Here is a 19,216-nt window from a genome sequence, read left to right as displayed (position 1 = left end):
TGTGAGACCTGCATCCCTGAGGCTTTTCAACACCCTTGCCACATATGTTTTGTGTTACTCCCAGGTGTTGTTAAATATATTAATATCATCTACAGTGGAGTGAAAACTCCTAGAACCCATGTAGCACCTGCTTGATCAGCTTCTAGGGTGTGGCTCCTGCATTTAATTAATCTGAAGGGTAGTACCTTAAACTCAGAAAGTCAAAAATTGGTAACGAATGCAGGATCTTAGGGTCCTAGAGCCTGGGCTTTGTCCCAAGCCTGGAAATCTACACAGCAATGAAACAGCCCTGCAGTTCCAGTCCAAGTTGACTGGCATGGGCCAGCCAGGAGTTTTTCTTTGCTGTATAGACCTACTCTTAGAGGTCTTCCCCTGACTCTCGGAGATTACATGTAGGAGAGGCAATGCTCTGTGGTCCTCATCTGCATAGCATATTACATTTGCTATAAGCCTCTCTGTTATAGTAAATGTTCAGTCAGTTAATATGTACAGATTGGGGGACACTCTGGCTATAGGGTTTCTATACATTGCAAGCGATTTCACTTAGGGCAGGGGTCTCAAACTGGGGATTGGGACCCCTCAGGGGGTCACGAGGCTATTACCGGGGGGGTCATGAGCTGTCAGCCTGCACCCTAAACCCCGCTTTGCCTCCAGCATTCATAAAGGCATTATAAATTAAAAATACTTTTTTATATATTTAAGGGGGGGTCACACTCAGAGGCTTGCTATGTGAAAGGGGTCACCAGTACAAAAGTTTGAGAACCACTGACTTAGGGCTTGTCTATACTTACATTTTATAGCTCTCTAACTTGCTGGATCAGGGGTGTGAAAAGTCACCCCCGTGAGCGCAGCAAGTCTGAGCGCTTTAAAGCACTAGTGTAGACAGGCTCTGAGTGCTGGGAGTCATGCTCTCAGCGCTCGGAGCTAATCCCCTCGTGGAGGTGGATTACCAGGGGCGCTGAGAGAGCTCTCGCCCAGCGCTCGCGCGCGACCACACTCGCACGCTCCCGCGGCAGCACTTTGAAGTTTCCAGTGTAGACATACCCTTAGTCTCTCTATCTCCTCAGAGGACCCTCCTGGGAGCTCTGCATTTTATGCTTTATGCAGGGGCTAATACCAGAACCAAATCACCTGCATCAAAGGCTCATTCACTTGCTTTTTTGTCATACAGCTTTTTGTACAGCTTGGCTTTTTTCAAGATTATGCTGTACCAGCTCCATACTGGTTTTTAGCTCTACCCTGAATTTAGATTCCAGTTCATTCACTTGTTCCCCTTCAGAGTCAGTGTTACCTTCCCACAAATTTCTGACCAGATCTAGGGGGCCTGTGACCTTCCTTCTGTATAGGAGGTTGAATGGGGAAAACCCTGTCAATTCTTGGGGTACCTTTCTGTAAGTGAACAATAGGGAAGGCAGTAGCATACCCCAGTCCCTTGCCTTCCTGTTTACAGACATTGTTAGCATGGATTTAAATGTCCCATGAAATCTTTCAACTAACCCGTTTGTTTCTGGGTGATATGGGGCAGACTTTAATTTTCCACAGTTCAGAGAATATGTGGGCCATGAAATTTTGACCCCCAATCTGGCAGTATTTCTATTTGAAAATGCACCCTACTAATTATGGAAATGAGTGCACTTGCCAGTTTCTGCTTCTATATTAGCTAGGGCCACTGCCTCTGGGTATCTGCTGGTGAAGTCAGCTACTGCCAATATATACTTATTCCCATTTTGGGATGGTTTAAGGCAGTGTTTTTTAACCAGGGGTACGTGAACCCCTGGGGGTACACAGAGGTTTTCCAGGGGGTACATCAACTCATCTAGATATTTCACCTACTTTTACAACATTCCACATAAAAAGCACTGGCGAAGTCAATACAAACTAAAATTTCATACCAACAACAACTTGTTTATACTGCTCTATATACTATATGCTGAAATGTAAATACAATATTTATATTCCAATTGATTAATTTTACAATTATATGTTAAAAATAAGAATGTGAGCAATATTTCAGTAATAGTGTGGCTGTGACACTTCTGTATTTTTATGTCTGATTTTTTAAGCAAGTGGTTTTTAAGTGAGGTGAAACTTGGGGGTACGCGAGACAAATCAGACTCCTGAAAGGGGTATAGTATTCTTGAAAGGCTGAGAGCCACTGGCTTAGGGAGTGGACCAGTAATGTCCCTACCAACCCATTTAAATGCTTCTCCAATTACAGGTAATGGTTGCAATGAGGCTTTGCAGAAACCTAGAGTCTTTTCCACTTTTGGTACCAGTCACAAGACTGACGGTATTCCTTCTAGGTTTATACCAGGCCAATGAAAATTTTCCTGAAACCTTTCAAATATCCTCTCAACTCCTAGATGTCCAGTGGCCAGAATGGATGAACATTCTGTGTACCTCCATGGGTTGAGACCGTATACCTCCCTCAGTGTCCTGTGTGTGTCCTGAGATCACCAGAGCTGTGTTAACTTGGGCAGGATGGGTTTGGGGCAATATCTCTCAATGTAAAGCTCAATAGAGTTACACATACAACATTTTCTTGGGCCCTTGGTCAGGGGTTAGTAACTGGGATTATTGGGTGGGATATATTTGGCCTGTTGGGATATATTTGGCCTCACTTCCCCACTTCTTGCTTTCATAAACAATTTGGGGACTCACTTTTACACAGGGCCTTTGCTCTTCCCTTTGGGGCTTTCGTTCAATACCCATTCTGGCCCTGAGCATGCAAATCAACAGCCCAAGCAGCCACCTGTACTTTATCAGGAGACTTTTCCCATATGGCAGCTCTGATTTCATCTGAGAAAGCATTAAAGAAATGTTCTTGGGTAAACAAATCAAACAATTTCCCATAATCCTCTTCTGCCCTTTTACATTTTACCCATTTTTTCATAAAATCACACATTTTATGCATACACTCCTCATGACTGATATTATCATGTGTCTTTAGGTTGGTGAACATGGTATGATTCTGGGGTAAGTTGAAATCTTGACAATATAGTTTCCTTATATTTATCATAGTTTGTGGCTCCCCCCGGCCCATGCCAGTAAAGACTTGGAAAGCTATACCCGAAATTTTGGGAGCCAGTACAGACATTCATTTCCCAATAGGGATGCCATTGGCCTGGCATATATTTCAAAAGCAGTAAAATATTCTGTGCAGTTTGCAGTCTTGTATGCAGTTCTTAAAATGTGGACACAGTCTGTCCCAGCTGAGTGAGTTCTGGCAGGGATTAACCAGGCGTTGTGGAATACCTTTTTGCTGCTCCAGTACTCCGAGCTGCATTTCTTGTATCTCCATTTTCCGCTTGTATGTGCTCTCTTCTGCTTCGGTCACTGCCGTTTGTTGCTGCTGGGCTGCTCCTCTGCCTCCTTGTTAGCCTTGGTTGTGTGGATTGATTCCATTTGATGCTCCTCTGCCTTGTTGATGACTGCCTTCTCTGGAGTCTGAGCCATCTGCACCTGGTACTCATATGCCTCCTTGTCCCAGTGAGCCGCAATTTAATCAGCTGTACCTGAGCACCAGTTCCTTCAAGGGAGGGAATTAAGGTCTGGTTGGTGTCCCAACTCTGGTTCATCTCCATCTGTACCCTCCTCCTTCTGCTTAAAATGCTCAGTGAGCATGGTTCTTAGATCCTCTACTGATTTCCCCTTGTGGAGTAAACTATATTGTGAACATAAGCTCCCAAGTTGTTTTTAATCCATTGTGTCCAAGGACTCTCTCTGGCTCATTTTCCCCTTTCCTGGTTATACTTCTCTTAACCCAAAATAAACAAAAGAGAATAATAAACTTTAAGCTTGTACTTGCTCCCTCCACAATTGAATCCCCATTAGGGTCTGTTTAGTAAGTATTTAGAGTGTGAACCTCAGTTCGCTGATATTGGAGTGCAACTTTTGTAATGACTATGTGACTCTGTTTTGGGGACTAGTAAGGGGTTCTGTCACTGCCTGCTCTGTAACTTTGGGCGCCTTTTGTGCTGTGCATATATATATTTCAATTCCCTGACACCAGTAGCCAGCCTGCATGCATAAGACCTCACCCTGACTCTCACTAGCCCAGTTACTCTTTGCAGGGTGACACCAACATCCCTTCCAGTCCTGAGGCTCCACAGATTCATCCTTCCTGAATTCTTAATTTCCAAACATTTGGACAGTTCCCCTCTGGTTTGAGTGCCCCATTGATGGAACTACTTGCAGTAAATAAAATCTAGTATGTGTATAAATCTTTGCAGGACTGGGGCGTTCTCAGTAGACTGTTTTAAAAGATGCTTGGGACACATGTTTCTGTATCTAAGCAGGATCATGTCTGTGATCAAGGGGCAGAATTTTCATCCAAGCGATGGTCCTTAACATAGGATCAGTGCTCCTTTGCACCTTGGAACAGTCCCAGAACATGGACAAACACAGACCCAAATTCCCTGAATCCTATAAGTAACAGTGTGGACTTATCTCCGCATATCTGTCTGGTCACACAGGGTGGTTTATATGCTTATGAAGTGAATCTACATCTTAAAATGAGGGAAGCACTAAAAAGAATATCAGCTAATAAAGTTATAAAATACATCTCACTCTTTTAATATATTTAGTTCTTTTTGTATGTGTGGAATCTGTGATAGAAAAATATTTCTCCCACAAAGCTCTATACATCTTCCCTGAAGAGTAGGGTTTTTTCAAAGCTGTGGGACTCCTGAGTGTGTCCCTCTTTAACTACCTCTCTTGAACCATTTACAATTTTTTCAGATCTCAACAAGCTTCTTAAGGTGTGCCTACATTTACAGCGCTGCAGTAGTGCAGCTGCAGTGCTTAGTGAAGACATTAGCTGTGCTAAAGGGGGAGCTTCTCTTGTTGGTGTAGGTTCTCCACCTTCCTGAGAGTCAGTAGCTATGTCGACAGGAGGAGCCTTCTTGTCGACATAGCACTTCTACACCATAAGTTCGCTCAGTATAACTGCATCACTCGGGATTTTCCACATTCCTGAGTGACGTAGTTATATCAACATAAGTTGGTTGTATAGATGAAGCCTAAAACAGCTAAATTTTGCACTGAAAGGAGTAGGTAGGAAGCTTGCAAATTTTTTACCTTTAGAGAAATGCAGCAACTTAATCATAGACTCAAAGAACTAGAATCTCGTCCAGTCCCCTGCACTGATGGCAGGACTAAGTATTATCTAGACCATCCCTGACAGGTGTTGTCTAACCTGTTCTTAAAAATCTCCAATGATGGAGATTCCACAACCTCCCGAGGCAATTCATTTCAGAGCTTAACCACCCTGTCAGTTAGGAAGTTTTTCCTAATGTCCAACCTAAACCTCCATTGCTGTAATTTAAGCCCATTGCTTCTTGTCCTGTCCTCAGAAGTTAAGAAGAAGAATTCTTCTCCCTCCTCCTTGTACCTACCTTTTATGTACTTGAAAAGTGTTGTCATTAATAAGTTAACCCGGGAGGACAAAAGAGAAGAGGTGTATCAATTGTGCCTTTCAATTATTGTTGCAGTGTTTCCAGTTAAATGCATTTTATCCAGTTGCTAACGAACAAAAAATGAAACTGATGGGATTGGAATATCTTATATTGTTCAGACCTAATGTATGCTGTACATTAGTTTCACTTTCTTTCTACTTCTGCTCTAGTTCTGGTGTGGAGATCTTCAACCATAGAGGTCACACTTTCTGTGTGGTGCTAATATTATTGAGTATGTGCTGGTCAACAGATTGGTATCTTGATTTTTCCACGAAGGTTTTAATCAAGAAGGAAGGGAAGCCAACAAGCTCTCATTGGGCATGAGAGAGGAGATGTGAATACATAAATTGAAAAGAACTCAGCCATCTTACCTTTTTATTGTTTAGTTTGTCTTTAAAGAGGGAGATTTTCTCAGAAGAGCTAGAAAATAAAACTGTGATGGGACTATCATCTGTTAAGGCCTTGCAGGAAGACCAGCCTTGCACAGAAATATACCAGGCAAAATGAGTACAATGCTGTTGTCAACAGAGCTGCACTTTTTCAATTAAATCGTAGGTACAGCTGTCCCCAGAACTGTCTAGAGATAACCATGTTCTTAATGATCTTAGCATGACCATGCAGGAAAATACAGCACTCATTTACACCTGCTGTCACTTACACCTTTGAAGCCACTTTGTAGTCACCGGAGAAAACTGTTTTCTTAAGCCCCGTCTATGTTAAAAAATTGACCCTGCTGTCATGTTTAACCAACCACCAGTTGTTGCTGTTATGATTTCAGTGTGGACAGGAATTTCATTTTTAAAAATAATCTGTGCTAGCAGAAACTGTGCTATAGACTGGCCTTCTATCAACAAACAACCTGATCCCACAGGCCTGACTCAAGCAAAACTACTGACTTCTTTGGCAATTTTGTCCGAGTAAGGCATACAGGATTGGCTGTTTCAAGTGTGGACGTGTGTGTTACAGTTGTGTCTAGCTGTAACTTTATTTGACAGTTGTTTGAAAGACCGACTAGATTGTAAAGATCTAGCAGTATTGTCAAACTATGTGAGCCTTCAAGCAATGGTCAAAATAATCAGCTTGTAAAGTAGGAGGTCACACATTCTGTTGCTCATTGCATGTCATGGCCTGCTGCCATGGCTAATTATTTTAAATGAGCAAGTTAAATGTCTGTATTTTATAAATACCCATTAATATATTAAATTCTTGAATCTCACCAATGAGAAGACAAAAGACTAGCCTATTACTGAGTCCCTTTAGGGTAGAGTTGGGTGAGAGATGGAGTAGAGAAAAGAGAATTGTATATTCAGAACCAGTAGCTTTAATACACTTAGGCTAGGTCTACACTGTGGAGGAGGGCTGGGGGTGTCGACCTAAGATACGCAACTTCAGCTACATGAATAGCATATCTTAGGTCGATTTACCTGGCTGTGAGGATGGCGGCGAGTCGACTGCTGCCGCTCCCCCGTCGACTCCGCTTCCATCTCTCGCCATGGTGGAGATCCGGAGTCGATGGCAGAGCAATTGGGGATCGATTTTTATTGTGTCTACGTTAGATGCGATAAATCAATCCCCGATAGATCGATCACTACCCGCTGATCTGGCGGGTAGTGTAGATGTACCCTTAGAAGAAGTGAGATATGGGTCAGAATTCTGGTTCTTTAAAACAAAAATTCTTGGATGGATTGGTTAGCAAGGGGAAGCACTTTTATAAAATTTAAGATCCCAAAAGATGGGCCAAATTCTTCTTTCACTTATACATGGGCCATCCCATTGAGGTCTGGGTAAAAAACCTGCTTTGTTGGGCCCCATGTACACTACAAAGCTGATCTGTTGCTGACTGGTAGTCGGCAACGGCCTTCCCATTATAGGTGTAAACCAGAAAACAAACAGTGTTTTCAACACCATTTCAAAAAGTTTGGTTTAAACATGGGGCCATGTGAATGTGTACAGCATTTCCCTCTCCTGTTGCAATGGGATGCTAAAGGTCAATATAGGCCGAGTTTGAGAGCATCATGTGTCTAAGGGCTTGGCTACACTTACGGTTTGCAGCGCTGGTAGTTTGCAGCGCTGGTCATCCAGCTGTGTAGGAGCAGCGCTGGTGTGTGGCCACACTCACAGCTACCAGCGCTGGTGTGTGGCCACATTTGCAGCATTTCCAGCGCTGTTGGGAGTGATGCATTATGGGCAGCTATCCCAGCATTCAAGTGGCCGCAACGTGCTTTTCAAAAGAGGGGGGTGGAGTGGGGTCTAGTGTGACAGGGAGCGGGGGGAGAGAGAGAGTGGATTTTTGGAGCCAACACTGTGTGTTTAGCTTCCTGACTTGAAAAATCAGAACATTTTTCTGACCCCTTAGTCTTAACTCTTAATTGCAAACAGCCTGCAGGCAACAGGACTCCCCACTGTTTCCCTGCCTGCCTCTATTTGATTGTTTACAGCCAGGTACAGATGATCACAGCAAACAGGAGCTTTGTTTGTTTTTTAGATAGCAGCAGCGGCAACGGAGGAGCTCCACAGAGCTCGTTCACAACAGGGAGGAGGATCTCATTTGATTGTTCACAGATTGATCACAGCAAACAGGAGCTGATAAACAGCTCCGGTAGAAACGGAGCTCCGGAGGTTCACAACAAAACAAAGAGAGGCTGCATAACAAAACAAAGGGAGTAATTTAGTTTAAAGCATTCTGGGATATCTCCTTATTCCCTGGAGGCCAATAAAAGCGCTGGTGTGTGTCCACACTTGATGAGCAGCGCTGGATCACCAGCGCTGCAATCGCTACACCCCAACCCGGCCAGGTGTACAGCCAGCGCTGCAGCCAGGGAGTTGCAGCGCTGGATGTGCCTTGCAGGTGTGGACGGTTACTAATTGCAGCGCTGGAAAGCCTCTACCAGCGCTGCAACTTGCAAGTGTAGCCAAGCCCTAACATTCCTGCTTCCAGTTATCAACCTGAGCATGTTAAGAACAAGATTGTACTCCAGCTTGTCTCCCCCATAGCAGTGCCAGGTGGTACCAACTGAGCCAACAAATTGTCCGGAAGCTTTTTCTTACAGGTGGCTTGAGCTCTCAGGGGCCAGATGTACAAAGGTATTCAGGCGCCTAAGGATGCAGATAGGCACCTAGAGGGATTTTCAAAAGCACCCAAGAGAGTTAGATGCCTAACTCCCACTGACTTGAAGTGGAGCCAATGCGACTTGAAATCATTGGGAGCTAGGCACGTAGGTGCTTTTGTAAACCCCTCTTCATCTTTAAATACCTTTGTAAATTTGGCCCTGAGTCCTTAAATTTAGTGTAAAGTGTGAAACGGATCTCTTGTCTGCTCTATTTACAGTGCAAATACTAAACAAAGGCTGGGTGTGGGGGGGATGGCATGGGAAAGGCTAGAGTGAAAGAACTTCCCAGGCTTAGTGTTACATAGGCCTCATGTTAGTTCCTGGTTTTCATTTCTTTGTTTTGAAATTGATATATTCCAATGAGGGGTGAGGCCAGGCTGGAGCTATGACAGGCAATAGTACTTTCTACTTCTATGCTGCTTTCATTGAAGGATTTCAAAGTTCTTTGCATGCTTTAATTACCTAAATGACACAAAGTGGCCTTCCCATTCATTATTGATTGATTTGGCTTCAAAGTGCTCCCATTGGAAGCTCTAGGCACATGTACAAAAAAAAAAGTAATAAAACAAACATTGGAGCATTGGAGAAGAGATGAAGCTTTGCAGCATGAACTAAAGGTCCCCAAATACAGGCTCCGACACTTATGGGGGAAGCAAATTGTAGAGTTATGGACCCTTCTCTAAAAACACCCAGCCTCCCCCTATGAGATTCCATGAAGTTACTTTGTCATCACGAAGAGAGTTACCTGTTGGAAGAGGAGGATGTGTCTAGTGTTCTATAATTTCTCGGATACAGAATTTATATTAGGGATTTTCCACAAATTCCTACTATAGATTAATTACTTACTGGTAAGATTAAGTTTCTTACTGCATTGTTAATTTAGCTGAGTTGCACATCCTGTATATTTTTATGGTATGCACATAACATAAACAGAATTATTTCAAACTATACATTTAACAAGAAAAATAGGAACACAAAATATGACATTTTATGGCCTAGTTAATATTACAGTAGAAACTTAACTTTTATATTTCCTGATTTTGTTTTCCACTCTAACTATGCACCAGTACCAATCCCTTAGTGTAATTTTTCTATATATAAATTATTTGTTACCTGAGCTAAATTAATCCTGTGTTAATACTGTACTTTTGTGTAAAGGAGTGGTGGACATGCAGCTGTTTTAGAAACCACAACATTCTGTCATATCAGATGTGGTCAGTGTTCTGGTTCTGAGAAAGAACTGCCTGGAGATGTTTCTGAAAATGTTACAGCTTTGTTTTCTATAGCAGAACTCTGAACATTGCCTCTGAGAGCATTGCCTGGGCTCGTATATATTTTGGTTAACAGAACTTTAATAGTGCCTGTGCTTGCTCCTCTGTGGAAATGTATCCCAGACAATGCCCACAATCTCCTCCAACTGGACATTATTTGGAGGGTTTTGGTGTTTTGTTTTTTGTTTTGAAATAAATAGGCCTTAAATCCTCTCTCCTAAAGACCTTTGATCAGACTGAGTGGGTGTGGCCTTATATACTTGATACTGTATATGCTACCAATAGCAGATAGAGTTCTGCCTTGGAAAATCCCTACTCTGGAGAAGAGAAGAGAGCACTGTACCTGCAGAGGAAAAGCAGGGAGGCCCCCCTGGGGGCATTCATCTCGATTGGAGAAAAGAGAGAGCCACACAACTCTGCACTTCCATCCCACGCAAGACCAGCTTCTCTTGAGCAGTGGTGTTGGCAGCTGCATCTCTTCTCCTGGCTAGACCCAAGGTGGAACTCACTGTATTACCAGGCTGAGGGCTGGGCACGTCAAGTGAAATTAGCTGCTTCTCCCTTGAGGATGCTGATAGGCTCCCTCTTCTTTGCCTATTAACTAATTAGTTCCCCAAAAGTAGGCCTGCAATTTTTGTCCTGGATATTTTCGCTTTTACGCAAACATATACAATATGTCCTCTTGCTGAGCTTCAGTGCCCAAGCTTGGAACACTGAGGGCTGCATTGCACCTCACCAGGATATATTTACATAGTTTACATGAAGAAATGCACCCAACCACAATATTTGCTTGTGCTTTCCTTGACAGATTAATAGAAAATGCGGTTGGTTGAGTTCACCAGCAACAGAAATTTTCAGTTGCTCAACTTTAGTCATGCTGCAGTTTTGGGGAGATGGTGTCTGTAAGGGGGCTACTTTTAAGGCTCTCCTGGGCTGCATCTTGTCCCTGATGTATAAACAAAACATGCAGTTGACTTGCGGGAAAGCTAGATATTGCATTTAGGGTTCAGTCCAAACAGTTCTGTCATTTCTGTCACAGAGGATTCAGTGAATCAGCCCTGAGCACAGCTTAAGATGCGTACGTTTCCTGGTTCTGAATTCTACATGAACTCAGAGATACTGTTCCTGTTCTGCAGACATTCTTCAAAGCACCATACCATGTGAGCAGGCGAGCCTGCTTTGCTGTGACTCACATGCCAGCTTTGTTGGCAGGTCTCTGACACGAAGACTGAAACTTTGTACATGGATTTTTAGTCTGCAGAAGAGAAGGATGAGGGGGGATTTGATAGCTGCTTTCAGCTACCTGAAAGGGGGTTCCAAAGAGGATGGATCTACACTGTTCTCAGTGGTACCCGATGACAGAACAAGGAGTAACGGTCTCAAGTTGCAGTGGGGGAGGTTTAGGTTGGATATTAGGAAGCACTATTTCACTAGGAGGGTGGTGAAGCACTGGAATGGGTTACCTAGGGAGGTGGTGGAATCTCCTTCCTTAGAGGTTTTTAAGGTCAGGCTTGACAAAGCCCTGGCTGGGATGATTTAGTTGGGAATTGGTCCTGCTTTGAGCAGGGGGTTGGACTAGACGACCTCCTGAGGTCCCTCCCAACCCTGATATTCTATGAGTCTATGATTTGGCTATGGTCAGTTTCTGGTTATTTTTTTCATATCTGAAGCTGACAGGGCTAAACAGTTATTAATTTTCTCTGTTATTTTGAAGTTCTTAGTCATGGTAGTTAGTGACTGTAAAGAAGGCTGAGGCTGAAACATTTTGTGGCTTGCTCTACACAGCCCTTCCAAGGTAATAGTATGTTTGCTAAGAGCTGATGGTGATCATGCTTGTTATAAATTTGCTTCTGTTTGCTAAACATTTTAAAAAGCCATATTTTGCCCTCAGATTTTAAACGTAATTCCCCAGTGGTTTCAGTAAACATATCTCCTTTGGGCAGTGAGAGGAAACCTTAATTGTTAGTCAGCCTGATATTTGTAATCCCATAGGAAAAAGAGCAAACCCATTTACACTAATCCGATTGCTGTCCACTTTCAAATATATGGCTCTGGCCCCTTTAAAAGTGTGATGAAGTGCAGCACAATAGCAGAGTAGGGAAGCTGGAAGTAATGCAAAGTTCTTTCCTTTTTGACATAAAGAGCCAACAGAGAAGGGGGAGGAATTTGGGGTGAAAAAACCCAAGTAAAAGTCTTTGAACATGGAAGTGATTGATTGCAGGCTCCTTAACAGTTTTAACGTGACTCTTAAATCTGTATCTAATATCTAGATCTCATGGTCATTGGCACCTCAGAAATGCCTGGGATAGGTTAAAGTTTTCTTTAGCAGGTTCAAGACTTTGTACTCTGGTGTGAATAATTTACAGGTACAAACAATGAAACAACATCAAGTTTGTGTGGTGTGTGAGAGAAGCAAGTTTGGGTCTAAACTAGCTACAGTGAGATACAGGCAAGAGGCTTGAAGAGCACTGATTCCTATGTATTTTAAACTGTAAAATGGTTGCTAAAAAAATCAGGGACTAGATGGCTCAAGGGGTTGGTAATGGGACAGGGAGACCCAGCTTGCCCTCAGGTAGAGTGACAATTGCTACCTGATGGTTGCCCAGTGAATTACAGTATTCTCCCATTTATACAAAACCCTATTATTCAAATCTCTTCTTTGTCCTCCATCATGAGATACTTGAGACGCATGCTCTCTGCAGCATGTATCTCCTGCAGGGGGACAAAGGAGGGATTTGGTAATGCAGAGGTTTGGATAATAGAGCAGAGAGCACCGGTGCCAGCAGTGGAGGATGCCACCCTGCTGCTGAATGGCACCTGCGTGGTGACATCTGATCCCTGCAGGCAGAAAGTACAGGGAAGGTTGTGGTCCTGGCAGGACAGAACAGAGTCCTGGCCAGATGTCTCTGCTCTGCCCTGTCAGGATCACAGCCTTCCCCTGCACCTTGCGACTGCAGGGATCAGGAGTCACTGGCCCTGCGGCAGCGCCAGAAGCCCTCCGCAGTCCCGCTGTCACAGGAGTGAGTGAGCAGGGTAGAACAGACATCCCCAGCCAGGACTGTGAGGAAGAGCCCACTCCCATGGGGGAGGCCACCCCACAGCTGAATGGCTCCTGTCCTCTTGATTATCTGAACGTCCAATTATTCCAGTGAAATCCATATCCCCCATGCTAGCTGGATACTGTGCTACAATGTAAAACATGTTGGGAGGCTCAGGCAAGTCCCTGGTGGGCAGGTATCCACACTACAGAAACAGCCCTCCCAGAGGGATAGAGGACTGACTAAATAAGAGATTGAACTGTTCGTTTAGTTTAGAGGTGATACCGCCACAAGATCAAAGTTGAGGCCTGGGAAAGCTTCACTGCTGCTGTCTGTGCTGGACCTGATGGGTGGATAAGCAGAACATCTCAAGGACTGTCAGTCAGATGCTGTTTACCAGCCCTGTGTTCACACACTTTTAAAATAAACAATTCAAATTTGCCTGTTATCGCTAAGAAAAAAAAATCTAATTTTCTGCCTATGACACAGTTATAGTAACTGTAACACTGTCCCTCGTTTTCTTCATCTTCTTCTATTAAGGTAACGATGCCTGTGGAAAGAATGCGGATGCGTCCATGGCTGGAAGACCAAATAAATTCAAACGCAATACCAGGGTTAAAATGGCTAAATAAGGTAAGATTTGTACATATTTGATAAACAGATCAATTGTAGCAGGGTCTGAGGTTTGGTTCCTTAGATCTAATTCTCATGGCTTCCTGTAAGGCAAAGCAATGAGGGTAGACAGAGGTGAGCTGTTCTTGCTGAACCTGTTCTTCTAGCCCCGCGTTCAGGATTTGAGGAGCTATTTTTGCTTATCAGATCAGTGACTCTTTTAAAAATCATTTTTCTTCCTCTGTCTTCTTTTGTGGGAGCAGGTGCTATGGAAACTCCACTGCTTTACGCTGGGAACAAAGTGCAGAGCCAAGCAGCTGCAGTGGGACTTGAGCAGAATGCTCTTCTGAACTGTAACAGTCTATTCTGCATTAACCCCTGAGCTGATATGCTGATCCCTGCTTGGAGCATGGATACTCACTTGATTTTATTGTTACAGGCCGTATGGTAGAACTTAGAAGGGTAATGGGTGTCTTTTCCCATATAAGTCGCGATCAGCATTCCGTACTTACCCAGAACTCTCAGTGGGAGGTTAAGATATTCAGAGAATATAGGATCAAGCCACAGAACATTGGAGAAATGGTTTTCTTGAGCTAATTTTTAAAAAGTTCAAATAAATGTAAGGCCTAAAAAAACCCAAGTAAAATCACATGTATTCTTACTATGAAAAATATTAATTTATCACATATAAAAGCGCGAGTCAGTTATTTTCAGCCATGGTGTGCTAATTTGTCATTTAAAGGCATGGAAAATACACGTAATTAAGGCATGTTCTGATGTATAGAAATGTAGGATTTGCCATTCAAGGTCAGACAGTGATCCAGTTAGTTTGGTACCGTTTCCAGTAGTAACTTGTTGTTTATGTGATCTGCTTTTGAACTGATGCATGATATTTAGTTTCTATTATTTTTATCATAGCTTGCATAACTGTAAATGCTAGCGGTCACAAAATTATCAGGTACTTTTTAAAATTCATCCATAATATTTTGTCTCAATAGCCTCCTGCAGCATTGAATTTCACATGCTGTGACTTTATGCTGGGTAAATAAATATTTTCTTTTATCTATACCCAAATTAGCTGCCTCCTAATCTTGAGTGTGCTGGTTCTTGTATTATGGGCCACAGTAAAAAGGAGGGACTGATCAGTTTTGAAAGTTCCCTTTGTAATTTGAATACTATGTTCAGGCCTCTACTGAATCTTCTCCTTTGCTGTCTGTAGTCAGTCATATGTCACTTCTTCCATACCTAGGATCATCTTCATTGCCCATTTCTGGAAATGTTCATTCTCCGCTGAATCTTTCTTAAAGGAAGACTGTCCATACAGGGCACGGTACTCCAGATGCAGGCATACCACTGTTCAACCCAGTACTGTCGTAGCATTTTCTATATTATGTTTCACATCCTTGTTTAAAGCACCAAAAAAACCTATTTGCTTTGTTTTCTCTGCACTGAGAAGACCTCTCTATTGAACTAGTGGACTCCTTAGTGTGTTTGTTCAGACAATCCTGTGAATTCAGAGCCCATAAGTACATCAAGGTAGACTGTAAGGCACACTGTTGAGTTGTTTAATATTTGCAACTATTCTGTCTAGATCAAGGTGTTACAATGGTATCTGCCCTGGCACTTCTGGGCGTAAGCTGTTTGCGCAGAGAAACCATAATGTATTCTTTGTTCCATTATATTTTACCACACAACTGGGCAGGCCATGTCGTGCTAATAAAATATTTTGAATTTGGATTTGAATTTGAAAGCAGAAGGCATTGGCTGCTACCAGGATCAGAATACCAGATTAAATGACCTACATCTTCAACGTTAAGTGCAAAGTGATGCACACTAGAAAAAATAATCCCAATTATACATACACAATGTTGGGTTTAAATTAGCTGTTACTACTCGCTCAAGGAAGTAGTAGTTGGAGTCATAGTGGATAGTTCTCTGAACATATCTGCTCAATGTGCAGCGGCAGTCAAAAAAGCTAACAATGTTAGGAACTTTTAGGAAAGAGATAGATAAAAAGACAGAAAATATCATAATGCTACTACATAAATTCATGGTACGCTCAGACCTTGAATACTGCATTCAGTTCTGGTCACCACATCTCAAAAAAGATATATTAGAACTGGTAAAGGTACAGACAAGGGCAACAAAAATTATTAGGGGTATGGAACAGCTTCCATATAGGGAGAGATTAAAAAGACTGGGACTTTTCAACTTGGAAAAGAGACAACTAAGGGGGGATATGTTAGAGGTCTATAAAATCATACATGGTATGGAGAAAGTGAATAGGAAAATATTATTTACTCCTTCACATAACACAAGAACTAAGGAACATCTGTTGAAATTAATAGGCAGCAGGTTTAAAACAAATAAAAGGAAGTACTTCTTCACACAATGCACAGTCAACCTGTGGAACTCATTGCCAGGGGATGTTGTGAAGGCCAAAAGTATAACTGGGTTCAAAAAAGAATTGCTTAAGTTCATGGAGGATAGATCCATCAATTGCTATTAGCCAAGATGATCAGGAATGTGACCCCATACTTCGGGTGTCCCTAAACTTCCAATTGTCAGAAGCTGGAACTGGACGACAGGGAACGAATCACTCAAAATTGCCCTGTTGTGCTCATTCCCTCTGAAGCACCTGGCACGCCACTGTCAGAAGACAGGATACTGGGCTAGATGGACCATTGATCTGATCCAGTATGACTGTTCGTACGGTCTTACACTTCTATATGGCATCTGATCTTTCCCCGAAAATTCACATATCTTCATAGTTGCCTCTTACAATGTGAAATGGCTTCCTGAATCCACTTCAAAATGTTTCTAATCGCAACTGATCATTCCAACAATGAGTCATTAAACCAAAAATAATTCCTGTCATTAAGTGTAAATCCTGACCTTAAACAAGGCAGCACATGCAATCTGTGATACATAAGGCAAAGATTTTGGCATGGGTATTTTTATTAGAAATAATGGACAGGACACGGGCAATAAACAATAAATCACGGAAGTCCCAGCTCCGTAGTAGGGGGGCTGGAGTCCCAGCCCCACTGCCTGGGGCTGAATTACTGGAATTTTCAGGAAGTCAAAGAGGTCTCATAAAATCAAGGAATTTGTGACAGACTCGTAGCCTTAATGAAATGGTATCATTTGCACCCACAGCTTTGTTTATACACTAAACCTATGGTTTGCCAATTGTAGAAGTTGTAGGGTTTAGGTGCTGGGTTTTTTTAACCATAGTTCTGCAATGATTCATGGTAAAGAAAAGAATCTGCGTAGAATAAACAGTACACCTGCTACTACAATACACAGCTTTTAAGTTGTATTAAATGTAAAGCCTTAAAAGTTCAGTATTGGGACTTTCATAGTTCACTTTCATGGGGAATATTGTCAGTTTTCATACACAATATTATGTTGGCTAAATGGCATCTCAAGTAGTTACATTTTACTTACCTAAATGCTCCCTGCACTTTCAAATGGAGAAGTTTTTTCTTCACTTCCTGTCCTGTCCTGCTGCATAAGGTTACTGTGCACAGTTAAATAGTTACTGTGTTCCACTCTAGAAGTGGCCACATTTCAGTGGTAGATGAAATGATTCCTGTGTACTGGACTTGAAAAATCCATTTGCCGGCTCAGCCAGGGCAAGCAGAAATTTTGTCAGCATGAGTGGCGGAAGGGCAGTGGTTGTTCACCCTTCTGTTGAGACAAAGTTGGGGTGTGTGATATGCAGAGCTGAGGGTGGGGTAGTGTCCCTAATGCAGCTGGAGAGAAGGGCTGCAGTGACAGGCATGGGGCTGGGAGCAATCAGAGGATCTGTAACAAGAGCAGGAATTGAAGCACTCGGCTCTTTGCACATGTTTGGGATATTACCATCGAGACAGATACCGCCTATTTAAAACTTGCCTTGCAACTCTCTAGTTAGGAAAGATCTGACCTCATGCTCTGTTGTTACCTGTTGTGACAACATAGCAAGAGAGCATTAAGTCTTCAAAGTTGTTTTCCTTTTCTAGTTTGTTGCCAGAGTGCAAGCCCTGTTTCTACTTTTCCTTTGATGTCTCCAACCGAATGTGGTGTTAGCAATTTTTATTACACTGCTTTACAGTAGAACCTCAGAGTTATGAACATCTTGGGAACGGAGGCAGTTCATAACTCTGAAATGTTCATAACTTTGAACAAAATGTTATGGTTGTTCTTGCAAAACTTTACAACTGAACATTGACTTAATGCAGCTTTGAAACTTTACTATGCAGAAGAAAAATGCTGGTTTTAACCATCTTGATTTAAATGAAAGAAGCACAGAAACAGTTTCCTTACCTTGTCAAATCTTTTTTTTAAACTTTCCCTTTACTTTCTTTAGTAATTTAAGTTTAACACAGTACAGTACTGTATTTGCTTTTTTTTTTGGTCTCTGCTGCTGCCTGATTGCACACTTCCAGTTCCAAATGTGGTGTGTGTGGTTGACCGGTCAGTTTGTAATTCTGGTGTTCATAACTCTGAGGTTCTATTGTAGTTAGTTAGTTTGATTCACATATTTGTTCTACATTTTCTAAAGATTACAGTGAGCCTGATTCATTTATCCCCAATGAGATTCAGCATCCTGCATAAATGCCTGAAAGACAAAATACTGTGTGTACAGTACGTGACTGAGCAGGGCCAATAATCTTTGGAATTGTCAACACAAATGAGAGAGCATCACCTTTTCCATGGAAGAGTTGCATTGAATTTTAATAGAAATTGCTGGGTTCTAAATTAACTGTAGTAATTCAGGGCATCATTTTGGAAAGCTCAATAAAAGCCTGTGCTCAGCATCTGTCAAAACAAAAGACAATGGCAGGATGTATAAGGAGTAGGATGGAAAATAACATTGATGATATAATGCTATTATATAAATCAGTGGTATGCTGTTACCTGAAATATTGTGTTCAGTTCTGGTCTTAAAAAATATGAAGCAGAAATACAAGTGATTCAGATTTGGGTGATGATAGTTATTAGATGCAAGGGAGATTTCTATGTGAAAAGACTGCGACTGTCAAGAAAAGTGATTGGTAAGTGGGATCATAGATGGGTACAATATAACAAAGAGCATAGATAACATAAACTGGGGGCTCTAGTTACACTTTTTCATACTGCAAGAACAAGGGGACTGTCCCAGGGTGACAATGTTTGCTGAAGATATCACCTTCTTACCAGCCATTGATCCTGATGGGCAAGGTTTAAGTAGGTTCTGCTGATTCATTGAGGCAGGTGGTTCATTACCTCTCCCCAAGGCATCTCTGAGGGCTGTGAAAGTGGCTGCCCAGCAAGAGAGAAGATAGTATGGGCTGAGCAATTCTGCAGTAGGACCTCTAGGTGCAGCCAAGCTTGAGGAAGAGGCTTGTCATTGTTTATGTTTTATGTCTTCATTAACAAAGCAAACTCCAGGAAAGGGATAAAGTGAGTTTTTGACTCCACTCAATGTGGATTTTGCTTTAGAACAGATGGTTGCAGCCACCTGTTCACAAGGGCTTTCAATGAAACTGAAAAGACGTGTTTCACATTGAAAAAGGGTTATTTCTGGTATCCAACCCATATTTAACATGTGGAACTTGTGGCCACTGATACCACTGTAGTCAGGAGTTTAGTAGGCTTCAAGAATAGATTAGACGATTCTCTGACTAATGAGCACATCTATGGTTATATTGGATAGGATTGATTTTTACCTTACATGATATAAATCCTCATGCTTCAGGCCA

General features: G+C 42.3%; 1 protein-coding gene across 4 annotated transcripts in view; it reads left to right on the top strand.

The window, feature by feature from the left end:
• IRF2 (interferon regulatory factor 2) overlaps positions 1-19,216 on the top strand; it is a 71,887-nt gene that overhangs the window by 15,742 nt on the left and 36,929 nt on the right. For all 4 annotated transcript variants that reach the window (XM_045018823.1, XM_045018820.1, XM_045018821.1 and 1 more), the window contains exon 2: positions 13,416-13,508. In XM_045018823.1, coding sequence (XP_044874758.1) covers positions 13,422-13,508 — 87 coding nt within the window. In that variant the 5' untranslated portion in view covers positions 13,416-13,421. The remainder of the gene's footprint in view (positions 1-13,415; positions 13,509-19,216) is intronic.

The sequence above is a fragment of the Mauremys mutica genome, chromosome 5 (assembly GCF_020497125.1).
Source record: "Mauremys mutica isolate MM-2020 ecotype Southern chromosome 5, ASM2049712v1, whole genome shotgun sequence".
NCBI lineage: Eukaryota > Metazoa > Chordata > Testudines > Geoemydidae > Mauremys > Mauremys mutica.
This window is presented reverse-complemented; position numbering and strand designations above follow the sequence as displayed.